The sequence below is a fragment of the Neovison vison genome, chromosome 6, assembly GCF_020171115.1.
Source record: "Neovison vison isolate M4711 chromosome 6, ASM_NN_V1, whole genome shotgun sequence".
NCBI lineage: Eukaryota > Metazoa > Chordata > Mammalia > Carnivora > Mustelidae > Neogale > Neogale vison.
In genome coordinates, this window is record NC_058096.1 from 215,240,386 (window position 1) to 215,264,820 (window position 24,435).

At 50.8% G+C, this 24,435-nt stretch overlaps 1 protein-coding gene across 1 annotated transcript in view; it reads left to right on the top strand.

The window, feature by feature from the left end:
* The window catches only part of CACNA1A (calcium voltage-gated channel subunit alpha1 A), a 214,159-nt gene that overhangs the window by 121,221 nt on the left and 68,503 nt on the right, over nt 1-24,435 (top strand). The window contains exons 12-20 of the mRNA XM_044254073.1: nt 5,987-6,196; nt 9,242-9,354; nt 10,557-10,669; nt 10,807-10,938; nt 11,234-11,306; nt 13,305-13,422; nt 13,576-13,643; nt 16,848-16,954; nt 18,620-19,432. Of these exons, the coding sequence (XP_044110008.1) occupies nt 5,987-6,196; nt 9,242-9,354; nt 10,557-10,669; nt 10,807-10,938; nt 11,234-11,306; nt 13,305-13,422; nt 13,576-13,643; nt 16,848-16,954; nt 18,620-19,432 (1,747 nt within the window). The remainder of the gene's footprint in view (nt 1-5,986; nt 6,197-9,241; nt 9,355-10,556; nt 10,670-10,806; nt 10,939-11,233; nt 11,307-13,304; nt 13,423-13,575; nt 13,644-16,847; nt 16,955-18,619; nt 19,433-24,435) is intronic.

Sequence of the window (24,435 nt, forward strand, 5' to 3'; positions counted from 1 at the left end):
GAGGAGGTGACATTGAAGCTGAGAACTGAAGGATGAGTAGGAGTTGGCTGTGGCAGTGAAAGCAGAGAGGACCATGGGAAAGGCTGTACTCCGTCTGTTGCTGTGGGGGCAAACACAAAGGGCAGTGTTTGAGGGGGAGGAGACATTTACCCTTTCCCTGCTCACCCCTCCTGATTGAGACTGTGTTGCTTTTGACCTCGTAGGAGGAGGATATATTATTTCTTAGAAATGGATTTTTAAACCTTCTGGTAATGAAAGTGGGAGAGCATCCAGACAGGGGAAATAATGCATGACTCTGAGGGGAGAAGTCATTTAAACTGTATGGCTGGAGGAAGGAAGAATGGAGGAGAGAGAGAGGTGGAGGAGGGAGAGAAGAAGAGGGAAGAAAAGAGAGACAAGGAAAAACTAGGGGCAGAGAAGCAGGAAGGTGAGGGGAGCCTGGGTGACTCAGTAGAGTATGTATCTCTTGATGTCGAGGTTGTGAGTTCGAACCCCACGTTGGGTGCAGAGATGACTTAAAAATAAAATACTCTGGGGCGCCTGGCTAAGTGTCCAACTCCTGATTTCAACCCCGATCATGATCTCAGGGTCCTGAGGTCGAGCCCCACAGCCGGCTCTGTGCTGAGCGTGGAGCCTACTTAAAATTTTCTCTCTCTCCCTCTGCCCCTCTGCCCCCCAAAAAAAAACAGAAGGAAGGAAGGAGAGAGGGGAATTTAACATATACACATATATACACATAGCTCTAGTCCACAGGCACCAACTGTTCTATACTCTGCTGTTTTCACTCCACCCTAGTTTTTGACCTGAATGCTAAGTTTCGACATCATTCCCCCTGCAGTTCCCATACTCCAAAAGAGCGCTACACTATAGTTTGCTTGGCTGTGGTTCCGTCATATGGTGTTGGGAGTTGTTTCCAATTTTTGCCCCAACGAGAAGCACCGCGGCGAACATGGATACACAATTACTCCCCCCACCCTTTGGGCGTGTTTCCTTGGGGATAATTACAGGATCAAAGATATTAACAGCTTTTCAACTCATTATTCACAGAGCCATTCTGAGTTTCCAAAGCACTGAACCCATTTATAAACCTGCCAAGTACTCATACGATCACGGATCCCCCCCCCACGCCCCGGCCACTGCGTATTTTCCATTTAATTTTCTTTCCCAGTGAAGTAAGTCTGTAATGATACCTTAAAGCTTGTTTTAATTTGCATTTTTTATTTCTAGCCAAAACACTCTTTTCCTTGTAATGATGAACCCGTCCTATTTCAACTTATGGACTCTATCTGTTTCCCTCCTTCCAGCAAGTTCAAGAACAGGAGCACTCTGTCAGTGCTCTGTGTATTTGATGGGTTCTGTCTGGCCCACACCTTTTGCCAATTAGGTTGCTTCCATTTTTTTTTTTTTTTTACATTTTGTTGTATTTTGATAGGCGGATACATTTTGTTCAGACCTCTTGTTTTAAATGCCAGGTGCTAAAAAAAAATTGGTATACTCAAGTCAGGATCTCCCCTATGGATAAGATTAGGCACCTGCTCTTAATTGATGGAGAAATTATTTTCATCAGTCATTCTAGAAAAAATGAAAAAGTGATACTACTCAGTGTTGGCAAGGATGTGGGGAAATGAGCATTGTCATATGCTGTTGGCAGGAGTGTAATCTGCAGTGTTTCTGATATATGGTTTGGTATTATTTAATTATAGATGTTTATATTCTTTGACCTAGCATTTCCACTTCAAAAGCATTTCTTCCATGTGCAAAAGGCCTATGCCTCTTCTCAACAGTGTTGTTTCTGGTGTTCAAAAGAGTGAAAACCAGGGGTGCCTGGCTGGCTCAGTCAGTGGAGTGTGCGGCTCTTGATCTCAGGGTCGTGAGTTCGAGTCCCACATTAGGTATAGAGCTTACTTAAAGATATAATTTTTTTTTTAAGTGAAAACCATGGGGCACCTGGGTGGCTCAGTTGGCTAAGTATCTGGCTTCATTCAGGTTGTCATCTTAGGGTCCTGGGATCAAGCCCCACATCGGGCTCCCTGCCCAGTGGGGAATCTTCTTCTCCCTCTCCTTCTGTAGCATCTCCTTTCTCATGTCTCTCTCTAGCTCTCTTTCTCTCTCTCCCCCTCAAATAAAGAAATAAAACAAAAAAATGTTTTAAAGAGGGAAAACCAGAAACAACCCACATGCCCAGAAATGGGTAAGTGACTAAAGAAATTACATTATTTATACATGGTGGACTATTACATGGCCAGGAAAAAGAACAAGGTTTCTATTGGCACGGAAAAAATGTTTGAAATCAATTTCTCAGTGAAAAAAGCAAGTTGCACAGCATTATATAAAATTTATGATCCCATTTTAAGAACAATATTAAGTATAAGAGCTACTTAAAAATGTGGAAATTGAAAAAAAATTTTAATGTGGAATTTGGGGGATTGCAAGGGATTTTTACTTTCTATGTGACATTTTTCTAAAACATACAAATTAGTATGGGCATTACTTTTGAAATGAAAAAAGTAATTAGATAAGTTTCAGTTACTTAAAAGTGACAAAGACTAATTATGAGGCTTCTATGTGCATTACTCGAGTCTCTGCCTCTGTTGCCATGTGGCCCCCCTGAGCACCTGTGTGCCTCTTTTCATCTTATAAGGATGCCAGTCATGGGATTTGGGACCCACCCAAATCAAGTGTGACCTTGTCTTAACCTGATTACAACCGCGAAGACCCCTTCCAAGTAAGGTGGTGTTCTGGAGTACCAGGCGTTAGGAGTTCAGCACATCTCTCTAAGACACACAGTCCAACCCACAACTTAGGCAGGACCTATTTCCATGTACAGAGAATTTTAAGGACCAGTAAATTACCCAAATCCCCAGACCAAGCCTTGGTGATGACAGACTACTGTCCTCACCAGGGAACATTCTAGACTGCTACTGGCCACCTGTAGCTCTTGATCCCTTAAATACAGCTGGTGAGAACTAAAATGTGCTTCATTCTAATACATCAGATCTGGTGAGAACCAAAATGTGCTTCATTCTAATACATCAGATCTGGAAGTCCTAGTACCCAAAAAAAAAAAAAAAAAAAAAAAAAAAAAAAAAAAAGGTGTAAACTATCTCCTTAACATAAATTTATACTGATGCTATGCAGAAATTATAATCTTTTGGATCTGTTGGGTTTCATAAAATCTCTTATATCTTTAAGGGGTGCCTTAAATTTTTAAGGGGCACCTGGGTGGCTCTGTCATTAAGCATCTGCCTTCAGCTCAGGTCATGATCCCAGGGTTCTGGGTTCGAGCCCCACACCAGGCTCCCTGCTTGGCAAGAAGCCTGCTTCTCCCTCTTCCATTCTCCCTGCTTGTGTTCCCTCTCTCACTGTGTCTTTCTCTGTCAAATATATAAAATCTTTTGGGACACCTGGTGGCTCAGTGGGTTGGGCCTCTGCCTTCGGCTCAGGTCATGGTCTCAGGGTCCTGGCATCGAGCCCCACATCCAGCTCTCTGCTCAGCAGGGAGCCTGCTTCCCCTCCTCTCTCTCTCTGCCTGCCTCTCTGCCTGCTTGTGATCTCTCTCTCTCTCTGTCAAATAAATAAATAAAATCTTTAAAATATATATATATATAAAATCTTTTAAAAATGTATTTTTAAGATCTAAAGATTGCCCACAATTATAATTCCAGACCACAGAGAAAAATCAGAGATAAGGATGGTTCAAGGTGGAGCGTGAAATACAACACAGATGACAATACACAGGTACAATATAGCTAATACAGACCTAGCATGTAGTAGGTGTTCAATTAACATTTGTTTCTCTCTCCCTTGCTCATGAGTGCTGGGATTGAGGGATGTGTCTCCAGGCAGTGATCAAGAAAAGCTTGCTCCATAAGTTGGTGCATGAACCAGATCCTCACTGTAGCTCTTGGAGTTATAGAAGATTATCATGGCCAATAAGCATACTGTGTCAGCATCATGCTAAGGTGCATTCCTCCCCACAGCTCTGCGAGGTAGGAAGTGTGGTTGTCCCCAGTTTACAGATTGAGACACTGGAGCCCCAAGATGCAAGGTGACTTGCCCAAGGTCGTTTGGTGGTTGGTGAAAGACCCAACTTTTCAGCATGGCTCCAGCAGGAGTAGGTATAGGGACCCTCTTGCCCAGTGACTGAGCTCTACCCCAACTCTCTTCCTCTCCCTCCTCCCCACGGAGCATTCGAACCTGACCTGAGACCTTCAAGAGTCTCATTTCTCTCTGCCACACCCTGTGGATACCTGCGGGTCTGGGCACACCTTCAGGAGCTGCAGAGACCGGGGCCAGAAATGTCGCAAGTGGGAAGGCCCTTGAAAAGCCACCCTGGGGTTCTCAATGCCTGTGAGGTCAGGCGGGTGATAGACATGAGAGAGGGGTCCAGCCACCATGCCTGGCCCGCTGCTGCTGAGGAGAATTTGGTGACCAGGAAGGAAGTGGCATCCTGCGAGATGTCTGCCGTGTCCCTTGCCTGCCCGGTGGGATGGGGTTGGTGCACAAGCCACGTGGACGAACGTGTAACTGGACACATCAGCTAATGGATACGTGGGTCAGTGAACAAGCTGTGAACAGAGGAAGGAGTGAAGGAGCCATAGCACAATAAACAAACAAATGAGTGCCACTGAAGGTTTTCAAGAAGAAATTGTTTAGAAGATTAAATCAATTCATCCAAAACCGAGCTCCGAACCGCCCCACAAACCCGTCCACACTCACCGGACGGCAGCTGTGTCCCTCCAGGGGCTGAGACCCAAAACCTTGGCTCTTCCCTTTCTCTCACATCCACCCTTGATCCCGCAGTGCGCGTTGACATCTCCGTTAAGTAGCACATCCCTAATCTGCCCACTCTTCTGCTTTCTCTGCCACCTTGGAGCCAAGTGGCGTCATTGCTGGCCTGGACCAGGGCTGTCGCCTCCTCTCTGTTCCTGCCCTGGCCTTCCACAGTCTGTTCCCCCCATGGCTGCCCAGGGGTGCTTGTGAGCACCTGAGTCAGGTCCCGTCCCTCCTTTGCTCAGACCTCTGTGGTCCTCATCTCATTCAGAGCAAAAGCCCAAGTTCTCGGCACAGCCCATAATGCAGTGCTTGTTCCACACTGTCCTCTTCCTGTCCTCACCACCTCCTTCTCTCCCCCTCAACCACTCCACTCCAGCCATACTGGCTTCCAGATGCCACCCCCCAAATATGCCAGGAGGCATATTTCTTCCTCAAGACCTGTTAACTCTTCCTACATTACTGAGATGATTTAGGTCAACACCTTCACCTTGACCGCTTGACTTAATATGGCAGATTGCCCCATAGCCCTTCCTGGGGTTCCCCATCCCGTTACACTACTGTTTCTTTTTCCCCCAAAGTATTTTATAACTTCCCTCACACTACTAATTTACTTTTTATTGTATTTGCTGTCTCTCTCCCCAAATGGAGATGGGACCCAGAAAGCCAGGGCTCTGTCTGTTAACTAGTGTATCTGGAACACCTAGAAGAGAGTCTGGCACATAGGAGATGTTCCACAAGTAAAAGTATATGCAGGCAGATCCCTTGGAGGCTCATTCCTCAGTGATCATGCCTAAAGTGAGGTGTCCATGAAAACTAGGGTCTGATTCACACCTCTTCCGGGAGGCCTCCCAAGCTTGAAGCTCTGCTGCTTGCCTCTGCACTGAGGGTCCTGAGCTCGTTCCTCATCCCCCCTTGTGGTATGATCCCCAGAATCATCAGATGTGACCAGGAGAAGGAGACACAGAAAGTTGACTCCATCAGTGAAGAGCCCTCTGCCTACCCCTGACATCCAGAGCGCTCATTGGGTATTTCCGCCTTCCTGTTAGCTCCATCTCTGGAAAGCTAAGCCCTGGGTCATGATCATTCCCTTGGGCCAGAGTGCTCACTGGGGAGGCTAATGGATCCCCTGGCCAGATTCTGTGCCTGGGCCGCACATCAGTTAATTTCCTCCACAGGAACACCCTGACATTCTCCATCCTTTCCTTGGCAGGGTCTCCCTTCGCCCGAGCCAGCATTAAAAGTGCCAAGCTGGAGAACTCGACTTTTTTTCACAAAAAAGAGAGGAGGATGCGTTTCTACATCCGCCGCATGGTCAAAACTCAGGCCTTCTACTGGACTGTGCTCAGTCTGGTAGCCCTCAACACGCTCTGTGTTGCTATTGTTCACTACAACCAGCCCGAGTGGCTCTCCGACTTCCTCTGTGAGTACCACCCGGCCCTGCCCCCGCCCGCTCCCTAATCCCTTCCTTATACCTTTTCCCCTTGTCCTCCTCCCGTGGCGTGTGTTCCTTCCTTGGCTCATGTTGAATCTGTCCTTTCAATTGGATGTGTCTGTAACTGCTACCACAATATCAGAGCCCAACTTCTTTGGGCCTGGGGGCTGGTAGCTGCAATTCGGGCCACCAAATCCTACAGTGGTGCTTTTTTTAGGAGAGAGCCATAGGGGTGAGAGGGGCATTGGAAGAGAGAAAGAAAAGGGTTGAGACCACAGGACAACCAGATAGAGACAGAAACACACACCTAATTAATAGGCATATTTCTGAGGATGTTAAAATAAGTAATTTGTGGTTGAGAGATGGGGATGCTTTAGGGACAAAGAGTGGCCCTTATGTTGTCCCCATTCTCTCTACTCATTTCTGACACTCCCGGCTTCTCTCCTCTTCTTTCAAACCTTCTGCCTTTCCCCCCTTTCCTCTCTTGCCCTTTTTGACTTCCTTAAACCTAGAATTCATTTCTAGAAGATCTCCTCCAACAAGTGTGGGGGCATCTTTCTCCTTCAGTGGGTACAAGGACCCCTAAGGAAGGCTTTGCCCCACTGGGCCTATTCCCAGATTCCAGGAGTTAGCATAAGACAGTATCAAAGTCAATGGCCAGGTGGGGGTGAGGAGAAGCAGTGAAAGGTAGGGAGACTTCTGACTAGGATTTAAAAAACAAAGAGTTCTGAGGAATCAATAAGAATAGTGTCTGGGCAGTGAGGAAGGCAAGTCCATGCCCTGGCTCTGACTTCTGAACCCTAAGAAAAGATTTCCCTAAACCTTTTTGCCTGCTGGCTACTCTCCTCCCGCATGTTTGTGAACTTAGGTCTGTGGCTTCTTTCCCCTTCTGACCTGATTTGGAATTCACCCAGACAGCCACTGGAGGTAGTCTAGTCTTCAGGCTAGAGAGGCCCGGAAGCCTGGTCCAGGTCATTGTTTCCTTGTAACCTTTCTTGTTCTCAGTCACATTTGTTGACCCCCCAGGACACCCCCCAGAGACCAGCTCTCCTTCTGAGAGCCCTGACCTAGTTCCAACCTTAGTAATTGCTTTGGTCCCCCTGGAGTCTTACAAATGAGGGCTCTTTACTTCTTGTCTTAACCTCCTCTGTAGTCTATTTTTAATCTCCTATATTCTCCACACTAATCACTTTGCTCTGTCTGTCCTGGTTCAGGAGCAGGGGGTTGGGACTTCCTGCCCTGGGACTCTGTGTCTGTAATGGTCCTCTAATTATCCCCAGTTGAGACAACTGAGACACAGAGAGGTTAAGTAACTTGCCCAGGGTCACACAGCTAGTAAGTGACAAAGCCAGGATTTGAACCTAGAATCCAAGTTGTGTCTGATGACAGATCCCACTTCCCTGGTCACAAGGTCACCTGGATTCTCAGTGTCTGCACTGCTCCTAACTCATCATGTGACCCCGGACAAGTCACTCCCATCATCCATCAGTTGAAAGCATCTTCAGTTATAAAGCACCCTTTTCTTTTATTTGCCACTAAGAAATAAAGCAGTGCTACCATCTTAAACTGGGACATGTCAATTTTAAGATATACCCTGAATTCACAGATGTCAAACTGAACAAAAGTGTTTGTCTTGGAATCAGTGAAGTGTGGTAGTTTCTTGGGGTCTTGAATTTCTCATCTGGAAATTGGAGTTGACGGCCCTGAAAGTTCTTCCAGACCCACCAGTGCTATAGACAATTCTCTCAGGTCTTGTGCATTGCCAGATATCAGGTTTCCGTGGTAACTGGGAAGCAAGCACCTCAGAAACTCTTAAGTACTCCCAGAGTTGTTTCTGGTGGTTCTTAGAATACACCAGATGTTGTAGACCGATTTCCCTCACTGGTATTTTGGCCTGATGATCCTAGAGACCCTGATTTCCTTCAGATCCTAGGAGCTCCCTTGAGTCCAAAAAACTAAGGGGAAGTTTCAATCAGGAATGAGTATGAAGGACCTTGACAGTTCAAACCATCTCTTAAAAGAATGGTATAATAAATACCCTTGACTTTCAAACAGAATTGGTTATGTGACCAAAATTGACATTCTTGGAAGTTTGGGTCCTCCAGCTTCCTTTTTATATGTTTTCTTCCCCTCAGACCCTGCCATATCCCCCCTTCCCATCCACTGGGTGAGTATCCATACCCTTCCTGATGACTCATCTTCCCACCCTACCAAGAAAGCTCTCTGAGAAAGGGTCCTGAAATTAGCCATGTCTTTGCTGGAACAAACAAATTACCCTTATGTTACCTCTCCCCAGGGCATTTACACCATTATGCCTTCTCAACCAAGAACAAGAATGCTTTATCTTGTTCAAGACTTTTAGACATCAGTAAGACAGGATTTTTCCAGGGGACCTCAGATGGGTTTTCCAAGTTGGTAGAAAAGCTGTACCTTAGATGGGCTGCCCTTGAATCTCCAGCTAAATCCCCGACAAGGATTACTAAAAGGACACCACTATGATTTCTATTTCTATTTTTCCTTTCAAGCTCAGGAATATAAAAGTGGATTGATCATCGTTCTTAGATTATGACACACTAGCATCCTGGGACCATTGTTATTAGTTAGTCAGTTAGTTTGTTAGTTCATTAGTTTTAAAAACATGGTAAGCACCCAGGAACCCACCAGCCATCACAAAACCTAGGTCCTTGGCCATGTCCCATGTCCAGCCATTATCACTGAACCAGGGCAAAAACTACAAGGTGGAAAGCCACAGAACTTTTCCTCACTCCTTTTTAAGATTGGTCAGGCCATGGTGGGTTGGAGGGTGGGGGGTGGGCAATTGTTGTTCCTCCCCTTTAACAGAGGAGAAACTGAGCCCCATGGAAAGGAAGCCTTGCATAATCTTTGGCTGAGGCCACCAACAACTGTCCTCTGTCCCTGCCTCCCAGGCCAGAGCAGGACAGGATAGCTATTAACAGGAAAGTCAAAGCCACGGGGAACCACCCCCACCCCACAAACCTAACCTCCTCTCTGTTTCCCCCCACTCCTTTCTAGACTATGCAGAATTCATTTTCTTAGGACTCTTTATGTCCGAAATGTTTATAAAAATGTACGGGCTTGGGACGCGGCCTTACTTCCACTCTTCCTTCAACTGCTTTGACTGTGGGGTAAGTGCTCTGGTTGGTAAGGAATTCATTTCTGCAGCTCTTACCTAGCATGGCTGAGGCCTGGGGACATCTGAAAGGGAATGATAGGGGTCATCCCTGGATGCGAGAGACTCAGCTGAATGCAGAAGGAATGAGAGGGCAATCCCAAATATTGGTGGAGATGCAGAGCTCCCAAAATATTTAGCCAACTGACAGTGGGAGGGAGGTGTGCAGACCTTCCTTTGCAGGGGAGACTTGGCGATTCTAGGGGTTCATGCAAGAGCAACTCACAAGAATGAGCTGTGTGGCTGTGTTTGTAACAGTCCCAAACCGAATAATGCAACATCCCTTTACAGTAGCACGGATAAATAAACAAGTTGTGACTTAGCCATATAGTGGAATTCTCCACGGGGATGAGAGACAACCAGCAACAGTCACACCCAACAGCTGGGTGAATTTCACCTGCATGGTATTGCACAAAAGGAGGCAGACCCTGACAAAAATCAGTCCGCACAGCATGTTTCTGCCCATGGGAGTTCAAATGGATAAAATTAAAGTGTATTGGGTAGGGATGATGCTTGAAAACTTTAAAAAGGCAAGGACCTCGGAAACATTATGCTAAGTGAAAGAATCCAGACCCAAAAGGTCACATACTGCATAATTCCATTTAAATGAAATGTCCAGAACAGGCAAATCCATTGAGACCGGAAGCAGATTAGTGGTTACTGGGGCGGTGGAGGGATGGGGGCAGTGCTCATGGGGTTGGACTCCCTTTTGGAAGCGATGAAAATATTTTGGTAACTGGAGAGAAGTGAAGGTCACATTACTCTGTGAATGTGCTAAATGCCACTGAGTTGTGTGCTTCAGATGGTGAGTTTTGTCTTATGTGAATTTCACTTCCATTTTTTAAAGATGCTAGGAAATGGTTATTACAAAATTCAGGGTGGTGGTTATCTCTAGGGGTCTCTCGAGGCTTCTGGGGTGTTGACATGTCCTATTTCTTAATGGAGATGGAAGTTACATGGATCTTCACTTTGCAGTTGTGCATTTCAGGAATTCTTTGCTCGGCGTGACCGATTAATCAACTTCAAGAAAGGGAAGAGAGGAGTCTGAGACCCTCCCCCGTTTCCATCCAGGGGCTAGCTTGGTTGGATTCCTGCAAGCTTTAGAGCCAGGGCATGTTTTCAAGGTCCCTGGACACAAGACCAGGTTCTCTGTTCTAGGTTATCATCGGGAGCATCTTTGAGGTCATCTGGGCCGTCATAAAACCCGGCACATCCTTTGGAATCAGCGTGTTACGAGCCCTCAGGTTATTGCGTATTTTCAAAGTCACAAAGTAAGTCCTTGAAGCTCCCTGGCATCCCAGCAGGGGTGGGGATGGGGACCAGGGCTGGAGCCCCCTCCAGCGTGGTGGGAAGTGGGCTCAGCTCTCCTGTCCTCACCGCCCCTCCCCCACCTGGCCGCTGTTGGCAGGTACTGGGCATCTCTCAGGAACCTGGTCGTCTCTCTTCTCAACTCCATGAAATCTATCATCAGCCTGTTGTTCCTCCTTTTCCTGTTCATCGTTGTCTTCGCCCTTTTGGGAATGCAACTCTTTGGCGGCCAGTAAGTGCTGAGCAGATTCCCCGAATTCTGCTTGCCTCAGGTCAAGTGTCCCCAGACCCAGGTCCGAAGCATCCAGAGACTCAGGCTCACCTCCATCCCTCAGACCACCCTCCGCATGGCCTGGATGTCCAATGCACTCACCCCAGGGTACCAGTCAGGGGCCCCGGGTACCAGTCAGGGGGTCCTTCTGGAGAACAGAGATGCTGGAGATGTTGCCCTGGAGACAGGATGCTGAGCCAAGCCCTCAGAGCACCCAGGGTGGGGCCAATGTGAAATGCGTGTGTCCTCCCTGCAGGTTTAATTTTGATGAGGGGACTCCTCCTACCAACTTCGACACTTTTCCAGCAGCAATAATGACAGTGTTTCAGGTACGGTCTTCACCCAGCCCCACGGGAGATGCCCCTGGTGTCAAAAGATTAACACTCCCATTCAGTATACAAGGGGCTTCCTTAAAACCCTCTTTCTCTGCTTTGCCTTGCCCCTCTATTTTAAAATACAGGTTTTATCATTAATTCAGATATGGTGAGGCCAACATCAATGGACCACTGCCATTGGACAGTTTGTTATACTTGCAGAACCCAAGAGAGGGAGTACATGCTTGCCACACAGGGCCACACCGGGAAGCCCCAGGGTGGGTCAGGAAGCAAAGGGAGAGGGAACACGAACCCAAGGCTTTGACTGTGGTTCCTGCAAGAGGGATGGGTGAGGCAGGCTAAGCAGATTCAGAATTGGCTAGTTTGAATGATCTCAGTGGGCTCTGGGCATCAGGGCCGTCTTGCTTGGGGTGGCTGGTACCCGCCCTGAGTGCCTAGGGCAGGGGATTTTGGGCTCCAAGTGTAAGAGCCTCTGGAGAAAGTGGTTGGGAGTACAGGCTCTGGATTGATTGGTTTGCATTTGAAAAGTGTGCTAGCTAGCAAGTTGATTACTATTTGTAGGAATTAGCCAGCCCTAATTCCCTCCAAGGTCAGCAAGCCACGGCCTCCCTTGTCAAAGCATCAGAATAGAGGAAGTAAAAGACAGGGGGTAGCAATAGGCCCATCCTCCTCAGATTGGAAGACATCTTGATCCCATATTTTAAGGCAAATAGACCTTTGAGTGGTCTCCCCAAACCAACTTCTGCACGACGTGGACATATGCCCTGACATCTGGGACTATCCTGGCTGGGACCTCCAGAGCCTTTCTGGTAGTTTCTGCCTCTTTGGGGTGAGGGGGGACAGAGAGTATATGGAAAGTATGACTTCACTGTCCCCCACTTCTGGGAGGGTAATTTCTAAATGAGACCCCCTAGACCAGGGTTGGAAAGGGCAACCGTCCATGAAGTTCTGAGCCCCCATATGCATGACTGTTAGCAGCTGTAATCACCACCCATGTATTTTTAGCACAGGGCTTCTTGTCCAAGAGGGATTCTGTCCTCCAGGGACACTTGGAAGTTCTGGAAGCACTACTGGGTGTCACAGCTCTGGGGGAGGGATGCTGCAGGCCAGGGCCGTGGCTCAGCTCCCCACCGTACACAGGACAGCCCCACCGCAGAGAGTGACCCAGCCCCAAATGTCAGGAGCACCGAGGCTGAGAAGCCTGCATTAACGGATTGACATTTTTGGAGTTCTTTCACATTTACTTTATCCTAATGAAAATATTATAAAGGAGGGAAGCGGGATTTTTCTTTTTTTTCCCAATGAGCATGGCTGTCCCCTCAATGCATCCCATAAGCATCTGGGTAACTTATCTTAGTTCCTTCATCCCTGTACCTCATGTGTCCTCTGGTCACTGGCTCCCGCCCTGCCCCCAGGCCCAGCAGTCTGGAAGGACCAGTGACAATGTGGTTTAAGTGACAGAGCTTGGGAGGCTGCAAGTGCGTGACCAGGGCGCTCACGGGGTCTGTTCCTGGGTAGGACTCTCTTCCTGGTTTATAGACGGTCACCTCCTTATCTGGCACAGAGAGACAGAGCGTGTTCTCTGGTGTCTATTCTTAGAAAGAACAGCGCCGATCCCATCCCGAGAGACCCACCAGCGTGTGACCTCACCTACCCCATCCCCAAATACTGTCCCATCAGGGCTGAGAGCTTCAAGCAGTGCATTTAAGGGGCACAGCTCCCATCTATAACAAATCCCCGTATCGCACCAGGGAAGACAGAGTTGCAGAAAGATTTGTGGCTCCCCCAAGGTCACCTTTTCCTAGAAGCCGGGCAGAGGGCCCTCAGGACAGGGATGGCCCTTCCCACTCACAAATGAGATGGGGACCCCCCACCCACCCAAGACGAGGGCCCAGGGAGAGCCACCGCAGGCAGGTTCCAGCCCCCCAGCTTCATCTCCGCACGGCCCGTGGCTGAGAGGAGCTGGCTGTGTGTTTCTCCGTCCCCTTTCAGATCCTGACGGGCGAAGACTGGAATGAGGTCATGTATGACGGTATCAAGTCTCAGGGGGGTGTGCAGGGCGGCATGGTGTTCTCCATCTACTTCATCGTGCTGACGCTCTTCGGGAACTGTATCCTCCGTGGGGGAGGTGGGGCAGGCCTGGGCGGCTGGTGGAGCAGGTGGGCGGGATGCAGAGGGTGCTGGGGTGGGGGGTAGTTACCCGAGAGGTTCCGAGTGGCCAGGGTCCCAGTGGCGGTGCTTTCCCTGACTCCAGCGCCTGCAGACACCCTCCTGAATGTGTTCTTAGCCATCGCGGTGGACAATTTGGCCAACGCCCAGGAGCTCACCAAGGTGGAGTTGGTGGGAGAACATTTCTCCCTGTGGCAAAGTTACCACCCGCTCGTGGCAGATCAGGACTGGGCTGGGCGTGGGGGCTGTGGACAGGGTTAGAGCTTTCGCCCTGGATGCACTGGGCCAGGGAGAAGGCCCACCCTCTCCCCGAAACAGACTGTCCCTCACCAAGCGCATTCCACAGCAGAGGAGGTGGAAGGCGGTAAGGCAGCGGGTCTGCCACAGGAAACAGATGGCAGAGTCCACTGGAGTGCCCCTTAGAGGGAGTGGGCGGCATCAAGGGACCTCCAAGGAATGGTGTAGCCCCCCGGCTAGCAGGCACTGTCACCACCCTAGAGCTGAAAGGATGGGACAGATGGACTAGAACCTGCGTAGGGTCCTGAGGCTCAATGCCTGAACCTGGGAGCTTGGGAGCTGGCCAGACTTTGCCTCCAAGTGACTGGAGTAAAGAATTAATTGATGCTTACAGTGTCGGGCATTGCTGCCATCTCCCTTTTGCAGAAGGGGAAACTGAGGCTCAGAAAGGCAAAGTCACTGGCCCCAGGTGGTAGGATAATAACAGGTACTATTTATAGCATCACACAACGCATGTCAGGCACTCAACCCGGTTCTTGCTATACAGTAAGTGCTCAATAAAGGAAGCCTGTGTTAGTCACGAGGCACGATCTGGCCCTAGAGCTTTCACTGGACAGAGCTGGTAAAAGGAAGGCTGGGAATCCAGGCCTGGCAAGCTCTAGAACCCCAGTTTTCTACTACAGGCTCTGCTGGCTTTAGCTGGAGCCCCAGCTGAGCAGGAAAAGATACAAAGTAACAACCACAGTGAGAGATGGGGATTTACTCTGCTTCCCATTTCACAGATGGGAAAGCTGAGGTCCAGAGGGGTTCAGTGACCTTGCCGCATAACTAGGAGCTGAGAAAGGAGAGATGTGATGCCCTCAAGGAGCAGAAATGAGGGAAGAACAGAGGAAAATGAAGTCAGGAGACAATTTTCGGAGACGGGGCTGAGAGCCATCCATGCGAGAAGTCCAGTTTTCACTCCTATCAGTAATGTTGAATTGCCCTGGGCAAAACTTTCTGGCAGATGCCCCCTTCGAGTAGCTTCACACTTCCCTGGTACTCGGGTCCAGCTCAGCTAGGCATAGAGGAAGCAACATAACTTTCAGTCACACAGCTCACCGCCCTGGGATAGCCCATGAGCAGGGCCGTGGGGAATGGTTATACAGGTTGTGCATTGCGCAAAGGAAGCCAGGCACCTATTTTTGCAATTTGAGAGGAGGGTGTTGGGAAACAGCCCCATCCCATTAAGAGAACATGTGCAGAGCCTTCCTGTCTGCCCAGGAGGGCCAGGCCTAGGGCATCCCTCCGCTTCACGGCCCCATCTCCCGAGCCTCGAGGTGTTGAACCGAATTGAGTGGACGCTGCCAAACCCTCCATCTGTTGGCCCTGGCAGGAGGGAGAGAGAGTTTCCCGGGCCCCGCTCCAAATTGGGGGGGGAACGGAAGTCTTTGCTACCCCAAGCACACGGCCCCGGGCCTGGTCACCATGGTGCTGGCTGGCTGCAGGGGCTGATTGGACCTTGTGCTCATCCAGGTTCCAGGAGCCTATCCTCAGAGGTTGTCTCGGGGAGGGGGTGCGTCGGGAGGCTGGGAGCAGGGGAGCAAGAGAGGCAAGACCGTCTGTGGAGAACGGACATTCTCTTCCAGACCCACAGTGTTTCCTTCATTTATTCTACAAGCATTTCTTGGGTCTTTCATACGAGGCAGGTACCCTGCTACGCCCCTGGGGTGTTTCATCTCATTGAATCTTCACAGAAACCCCAAGAAGCAAGTTTACAGACTGTGTCATTCATCCAAAAGCATTTATCGAGCACCTACTGTGAGCATGGCCTGTTCTAGGAGCCAAATACGTGGCAGTGAACAGAAGAGGCAGAAATCCCCACCCTCACTGGGGCTTATATTCCAGTGGGAGAGACAGACAAGAAAGAAATTTGTCAGATGGGGAGAAGTGCTGGGGAGATGAGGGAGGGAGGGAAAGTCGGGGAGAGGAGAAATCTTAGGTGAGGCTGGTGAGGCCTGGAGAGGAGAGGCAACTTGCCTGACATCAACAGTAAGCAGAGGAGCTGGGGTCTGAAGCCAGGTGGGTCTAGAAGTTGCGTTCTTTGCCACATTCACGGCTGCTTTAACCTGACCCATGCTTGATACTCACCCCAGGCGCTTGTTGAAGATGCAGATTCCAGGGCCCAGTCCGGGCTCCCCCGGGGGCCTGGGAGTCTGCATTTGCAGTGCCACTAAGGCGGGTGGTCCAGGGACTGGGCTCTGAGAAATGCTGAGTGAGGTGCCGAGGAGGAAGGGAGGTCTTATGAGAAGGGGTGGCCGGCCGGGTCCCACCTCCGTGTTGTCACTGGCAGAGTGTCCTGATCTGACCACTTCCCAGGTGGTAAGGTTGCTGCTTGCCCCAGAGATCCCCGCACAGGGGGAGAGGCGTCCTGCTGTCAGCATGGCTCTTCTTACGGGTGGGTTCATCTCTGGCCATTTCTTTCTCGTTGCTTTTTCTTTGCTTTTTCTTTGTTGGCTTTTCTGTTTTACGAATGAGGCCCTGCATGAAGGCTGAAGAAGGATTTAAAGCCCCAAAACATCTTTTTCTGTATGTATTTTTAAAACCTCTTCCCCCATCCTCCTCCTCTCTGAACCTAACCGGCTGAGAACATAAGCTCCTCTCCTGATTCCCCTTCTGGAGGCTGTCGACAGTGCATGGGATGGGCCATGGGACTCCAGGGGGGGATTTTCTGCACGTGGGGGCTAGTCAGTGTTTTTGAAAAGTCTTGGTTCAGAGAGCACAACCCAGAAGGTAAAACGAGAGGAAAATCTCTGCCTTAATTTCTGGCTCATTGAGACAGGGCGCAGAGAAATCCCCGTTGTGGGGAAGGAAAGGAGGTCTTTTTTCCTTTTGTTTTCTCCTGGCTGTGTGCCAAAATAGGGTTAATAACGAGCTGGATGTCAAGGCTGCCCATCAAGGGGGTGGCCGTGCCCTTGACCAACATTGGGCTCTATTCCTATCTGTGGGCCTCAGCTCTGGTGGGTCAACCCCCAGGCCACACCTGCTTCTAAATATTCCATGTGTTGCTGCTCATTAGCCGTAGGGTCTGAGGGGAGGCCTCAAGGCCTAGTTCCTGTTTTGTGAAGAGGGACTCCGTGTGTCTTTTAGGATGAGCAAGAAGAAGAAGAAGCAGCCAACCAGAAACTTGCTCTACAGAAAGCCAAGGAGGTGGCGGAAGTGAGTCCCCTGTCGGCAGCCAACATGTCCATAGCTGTGTAAGTGCCCCCAAGTCCAAAACGCTCTCCAGGCTCCTCAGCCCATACCCCCTCCCCATCCATGATGTGGGGTCAGGGAGCAGTCCCCAACAGGGTTGAGCTTTAGAATGAGGGACTTCTGCTCTCCCATACCCTTTTACTTGATGAATAGTTAATAAGCACCTCCTTTGTGCCAAGCCCTGTTCTAGCTGTTGGGGAGACAGCATTAACAAGAGGTTAAGGGGTAGAGGTTCTGCTAGAGCTGGAGAGAGGTGGACTTTTAAATAAAGTTGTCAGGGCAGGCCTCCCTGAGAAGGTGGAAGGAGGTGAGGGAAGAGCATACCAGGCAGCAGGAACAGCATATACAAAGGCCCTGAGGCAGGAAAAGTGCCTGTTGTGTTTAGGGAACATGAAGGGGGCCATGGTGACTGAAATAGAGGGAGGGAGGGAAGAGAGTGGGAGGAAGTGAAGACAGGTGGCAAACATCGTGCAGGGCCTTGTGGGTAATGGGCAGGCCTCAGACGTTTGCACTGAGTCAGGGGGAAACTATAGACCGTTCTTGAGCACAGGAAGGCCAGGACCTAACTTGGGAGCTCACAGACGCCCTCTGGCAGCTCTCAGGGAAACAGACTGTGGGGAACAAGGTAGAAGTTAGGGGACCAGGTTGAAGACTACATTGGTCCCTGCAAAACAGATAGTTGAACTGGATTAGGGTGATGGATGTAGCCAAATTCCAGACAGATCATGAAGGCAGAGAGGACAGAGTCTGCTGGTGAAGCAGAGGTGGTGAGGCGGTGGGAGTTGAGGTGTCTCTATTAAAGGGAGATTTGTTGACCCCGATACTCCGAACAGTGCCTATGTCGGATGTCCCAGGGACTTTACACACTGTGGGGTGGCGCATCACGTGATGGTGGGAAGGGGGCTTTCTTGGCCAAAGCGGAAGGAAGTGGCTCTGAAAGGGGAGCCTAGGAAAGCAAATAATCAGACCAGTGAGTTTTGGAGGACGGTCTGTGGATGGTCTGTATAAACCTATCAGTGCACACAGAAACCCTGGAAGAGTCTGTAATCTTCAGGCTGCGCTCTGGCCTGGCCAGCAGTCCAGCAGGGGCCCTGTGGGTAAATCGGCAGCTGCAGGTAAAGAGGTGCTGTCCCCCAGACTTCCAAGTACCCAACCCGGCTCTCCCTGGGACCACCCAGACCTCCCATAACCCAGAACCGAAGGCTCCTGCAGACCCCGTGGGCAATTCCAGAATCTGCTCCAGGCCAATGTCCTTTTGATTGGCTGTCTCAGAAGTTAAAATATTTTTAATGTCAAGGCTACACCCCCAGGGGGTCATGTGCTACAATTTGAAAAGAGTAGAGGGGACAACAGGGTCGCCCATCTGGGCTGAGAGCCCCCATTAGACAAAATATGCAGTCACACCAAGACCCCTTGCTGAATGGAGACACCCACCTGGGCTAAGGCACTTGCTAGGCCAGGATGTCCAGCCAAGTTGAGTTTTCTGCACAGGCTGGTTGGGCGGAGATAACCAAGCCAGGCCAAGATACCCTTCTGAGCTTCGAAGTGCCTCGGGCCAAGACCACATGGGCTGAGATGCCCCCTGGGCTGTGACTTCCGTTAGTGGGAGCAGCTGGAGGAGGCCACAGTGCCAGCGGTGCTCTAAGCCCCGCTCCCTCCCCTTGCAGGAAGGAGCAACAGAAGAACCAGAAGCCCGCCAAGTCGGTGTGGGAGCAGCGGACCAGTGAGATGCGGAAGCAGAACCTGCTGGCCAGCCGGGAGGCCCTGTACAACGAGATGGACCCTGATGAGCGCTGGAAGGCCTCCTACGCCCGGCACCTGCGGCCGGACATGAAGACCCACCTGGACCGGCCGCTGGTGGTCGATCCCCAGGAGAACCGTAACAACAACACCAACAAGAGCCGGGCCGCCGAGCCCACGGTGGACCAGCGCCTCGGCCAGCAGCGAGCCGAGGACTTCCTCAGGAAACAGGCCCGCTACCACGACCGGGCCCGGGACCCCAGCGGCTCGGTGGGCCTGGACCCCCGCAGGGCCTGGGCGGGCAGCCAGGAGGCCGAGCTGAGCCGGGAGGGGCCTTACGGCCGCGAGTCGGACCACCACGCCCGGGAGGGCAGCCTGGAGCAGCCGGGCTTCTGGGAGGGCGAGGCCGAGCGGGCCAAGGTCGGGGACCCCCACCGCAGGCACGTGCACCGTCAGGGCGGCAGCCGGGAGAGCCGGAGCAGCTCGCCCCGCACGGGCGCCGACGGGGAGCCGCGACGCCACCGCGCCCACCGCAGGCCAGGCGAGGAGGGCGCGGAGGACAAGGCCGAGCGGAGGTCCCGGCACCGCGAGGGCAGCCGGCCGGTCCGGGGCGGCGAGGGCGATGGCGAGGGGCCCGACGGCGGCGGCGAGCGGAGGCGGCGGCACCGGCACGGCCCTCCGGCTGCGTACGAGGCGGATGCGCGGAGGGAGGACAGGGAGCGCAGGCACCGGAGGAGGAAGTAAGTGGGGATGACCTCTGACCTCGAGGCTGGCTGGGGGGGTGACAGTAGTGGTAATGATGCTCAGAGCCCAAGTGGCCCCTGCTGAGCATCTCCGTCTTCCTCGGCCCACCCCATTGTCACAGATGCGGAACCGAGAGGCCTTTGGGCTGCCGGCCCAGGGTTCTACCGCCTCTAAGGGGCCTGAAACTAGGCCTTCTGGCGGCCAGCCTCTGCAGGCTCATCGTTTCCCCCGTGTGCATCTCAGGGGTAATCTATGAGAAATCCCCCCACCCCCCACCCCCAAATTCTTCAGCTCTTCCATGTACTTGCTGTGTGATCGCGGGCAAGTGACTAAAGATCTCTGGGCCTCAGTTTTCTCAATCTGTAAAATGGAGATGGTGGGATCAAATTGGGTCATGGCTGGAATTCAAAGAAATAATTCATGCAAAAGGCCCGAAGAAGAACAGCTGACACGTAAGTGCCGGGTAAAAGTAGACCATTTTTAGCTGTTAATGAGTCAACCATCTTTTTACCTGATGCTATTCCTGAGGGATCTGAAAAGCCCCTCCAGGCCCTCAGAATTGAAAGGAGAGCAAGGCAGAGGCTTTCTGAGGCCCCTTGCGGGCCAGCACCCTACCCAGTAGCAAAAGCGTCTTTGTTTTCTTAATATTTTGTAACTGTCCTGTAGTAATTCTACATACAGGAGCCCAACCATGTTGAAACAGAAGTTGTTCTTATTTTCGCTGACGTCCTGTTTGTCTTCATTTATATCACCACGAGGGGATCATATTGGCTTTTTAATGATGTGTTTAAGTGGCTCTGTTATATGACATGGGCACTGGGCCAGCACTTACCAAAACTGAATGTGTACATGAATCCCCAGGGATCTTATTAAAATACAGTTTCTAAATCAGTGGGTCTCAGGTGCAGCTGAGATTTTGCATTTCTAAGGAACTCTCAGGTGAGACGGATGCTGGTCCAAGAACCCCACTTTGAGTAAGGAGGGTCTAGAGGACAGAGTAAAGTGACACAGGGCCCTGTGTGCAGAGGCACCACGAATGAGCGTGACAGGTGCCAACGCTGGCTGGCTCTGGGTGGTGTGGGCAACTCAGGTGACATGAGGGAGTTGCCACCAATATGAGATCTTCCAAACTGGAGAATACCTCTTGGTGAAGTTCCCTGTGAAATAGTCTAGCCTTCCTTCAGTGTGTCCAGTAGCTGCATTCTGGGAAAATAGGGTGTGTATTGAAAACATACAAGTAGTGTCTGGGTGGCTCAGCCGGTCTTGCTTTGGGCTCAGGTCATGATCCCTGGGTTGTGAGATCAAGCTCCACATCAGGCTCTGTGCTCAGTGACAGGTCTGCTCGAGATTCTCTCTCCCGCTCCCCCTCTACCCAGACCAGGCTCCCAACAGGAGCTATCTGAGAAGGGAGCAGACTGTTCTGGGCTGAGAACAGCATGTGCAAAGGCCCTGAGGTGAACCAGAAGGAAGCCGGTTTGCAGTTTGGAAGGTGAGGAGAGAGTGGCAGACAAAAAAATGGAAAGAACAGTGAAGGATCAGCAGGACCTTGAATCCTCCCAGGGCAAGGAGAGGCCACAGAAAGGATTTTTAGGTGGAACACAGTGTTTAGAACATGACTCAGTGATTAAGGACCCGTGATTCACCGATGCTGTTCTTCTCCCTCCTGCTGGTATTACTATTACTTGTTGCTGTATTACTCCTGTGATCGAAGGAGGCTGAGTGACAGGGATGGAATGTCAGCACAGTCTAGTGGTGAAGGGCAAGAACTCCGGAGCCAGAGGTCACACTCCTGCCTGTCACCTCCCAGCTGTGTGACTTGTAGCATGTCCCTTCCCATCTCTGCACCTCTGTTGGCTCATCTGTAAAGTGGGTATGGGAGCGGTCTTACTGCCAAGCGTAAGTGGAAGGTTCACTGGAGTTAATATATGTAAAAGGCTTTGAATCATGCCTGGCGTATAATAAGTGCTCAGTGAACGTTAGCTATTATCACGGTGAAGATTATTACTATGTACTCAACATATGTTAACTATGTGTAGAGGCGGTAACAGCAAGCATTTAGGAAGTATTAGCTATTACTATTACTATTATCATTTATACTGTTAAGATTTTCTCGTAGAGGCACCTGGGTGGCTCAGTCGGTTAAGTGTCCGACTCTTGGTTTGGGGACATGTCATGATCCCGGGGTCGTGAGATCCAGCCCCACGCTGGGCTCCGTGCTTAGCACGGAGACTACTCTGGATCCTCTCTTACCCTGTCCCTCTGCCCCCGCCCCACCTCTCTCCCTTCCTCTCCCAAAAAAAAAAAAAAAATCTTTTTTCTCATCAACAGACATAAAAAACAACTTCATATCCATAGCCTGTAGAGTGACCACTCCAGCCCCTTCCTTTCACAGATGGGAAAATTGAGGCCCAGAAAGAAGAAGAGATTTTCCCAAGGGCAGCTCGCAGATAGCAGCGGTGTGATAAGAATGCAGTGTTCCCAAATCCCACAGAAGGCCCCTGCTCCCCCTCCCCTTTGGAGGAAGAAACTACCTCCCCACTACCACCCCAGACCTGCACCAGGGGGCCGCTCCTATTACCATGTTAATGGACGCACTGGAAGCCCTGGCCAGGAAGACATTATTCTCCTGGCTTATGAAAAGGGTCTAATGCTTGTTGGAAATAGAACTTCATGAAGATTCAAACACTTTTAGAGAAAAAAAAAATCCAAGACAAGGCATTCATCTGCTTTAAAAAAAAAAAAACAAAACTGGCCAAGAGAAAACTTTAATCACGAATGTAATATACTAAAAAGACATTCAGTTCTCCATGGTGACAAGCCAGTGGCCCTGCCTAAGGGGTCTGCCACCTGCATTTTTCCTTTTTATCATTTCTTTGGCCTTTTCCCAGATCCGCACTGTGTTTTTCATTCACCAGAACATTGATAATACACATATAATGGTTCTCTTTCCATTCCCTCTGCCTCTTCCTGGATTACACCCTCTCCTCCCCAGCTTTAAATGGCTTCCCGTAGCTCTCATAAGCTCATCCCAGTGAAACATGGACGTAAGCACATTCTGTCATTCATTCTATATCGTTCTGTAGCCACTGACCCCAGATCCCCCACCCCAGGTGGCTGAGCCCAGTGGCACCCCAGGGCCATCAGAGCGAAGGTGGAGATTTCCCCCACTCCCAGGAACACACTGCGGGTCACAGAGTGGCTGCCGCTCCCCAGTAGCCAGGCAGTGCCTCCTGCTGGACGGGGCTGAGCAGAGGCATCTCTTGCCAAGACCTGCACCACCCTGGAATTAGCATCTGGGCTCTCTGTGCCCTCGTTCCACCTGCTGCCGTCACGATGAAACCCACTCCCCAGAAAGAGCAAAAGGAGATCCTGGACCCCTGAGCCTCACAGAGTCTATCCTGCCTTAGAATCTGTAGGACCAGAGAGCAGTCCAGCACAACCCTTTCCGAGTGGGTGACATCTGGCCTTTGCTTCTCCTGGCCTCAGTTTCCTCATCTGTAAAATGGGTCTGATCCTAATCCCGTGTCCATTGGTGGTGGCTATGGGGATTATATGAACTAATACACACAGGTCCTTAGGACATAGTGGCACCAGGAAGCAGAGGAGGAGGCACCATCCTCCGCTGCATCGGGGGCCTGTGCATGCCCGGGAAAAGGTGTCCATAGCCCTTGGCAGAAGGACGCTGAAGTGATTAGCTGGCAGAGAGAGTGGGGCGGGACAGGGTTATGCAACCGGCTGCCTATTCTGGGCAGCTGATGCACATCCCCAAGAGGGAAGGGGGAAGGGGCCTGACTTCAAAGTTTTCTGCCCCTTTTGAGTTCTCCTTGGAGACGCTTGGCAGTGAAGCCTCCTGGAGACTGAGGTGCGGCCACTGCGGTTGAGCTGGCTCCAGTTTCTCAGTAGACCAAGCCGGCAGAGGGAGCCAAGGGCTCCTGGTCCTGGGCACGAGGCTGCCATCCCCGCGGATGCACCAGGTCTCAGCTGTCTGTTCTTTAGTGCTGGCCGAAGGATCTAGGTTCTCTCTGAAGTGGTAATTTACCCAAACCTGCTTTGTGCTAGGGATGGCTATCTCTCCCCCCACCCCAAAAAAAATTGATAAGAACAATGAGAAAATACTCCCAACCAGATTTTCCTCTCATGGACAATTTCTCAAAAAGGACCAGGAGTGGATTCGAAATAGGAACCTATTTGTGGGCTGCATGAGACATTGGGGAAATACGGGTGGAGACTTGATTTACTCCTGCCGTGACAGCTGACGCACACTCACTCTCCGGGCACCGTACGAGGTTCCCAGGGCTGCTGGCGTCCTGGAGGCTGGGTCCTTCTTGGACAACAGATGCATCCCTGCACATTTGGCCTCCAGCTTCATACCGCACGACCCACCCCCTGGCCCCCGTGTCCTCTCTCCTTCTCTTCCAAGACCTTCCAAAACCTCTCTCTCCCTCTCTCCAGAACTTCCAAGGACTGGTCATGGCATTCAGGGGCCAGCCTGATCCAGGATAACCTCATCTCATGATCCCTTTTTTAAAAAGATTTTTATTTATTTGAGAGACAGAAGGAGAGAGAGCACAAGTGGGGGAGGGGCAAACGGAGAGGGAGAAACAGATTTCCCGCTGAGCAGGGAGCCCAACTCGGAGCTCGATCCCAGGACCCTGGGATCATGACCTGAGCTACCCAAGTGCCCCTCATCCCACGATCTTTAACTCAGTTATGTCTACAAAGGCCCTTTCTCCAAATAACGCCACCTTCACAGTTTCCAGGTGGGCGTGTCTTTTGAGAGGCCAACATTCCGCCCATTACAGTCTGCCCTCTGGCTCCTCCCCCCAAGCCAACATCCCCAGAAGTCTTGGCCTCTCACAGTATCAGCTCAGAAATCCTACATCTCATCATCTAACTTGGGTATGGCTGAGACTCTGGGGCTGAGCCACTTAGAGGCCAAATCCCCTCCCATCTGTGGACATGAACTAGAAGACAAATTCTCTGCCTGTAGAATACAGGG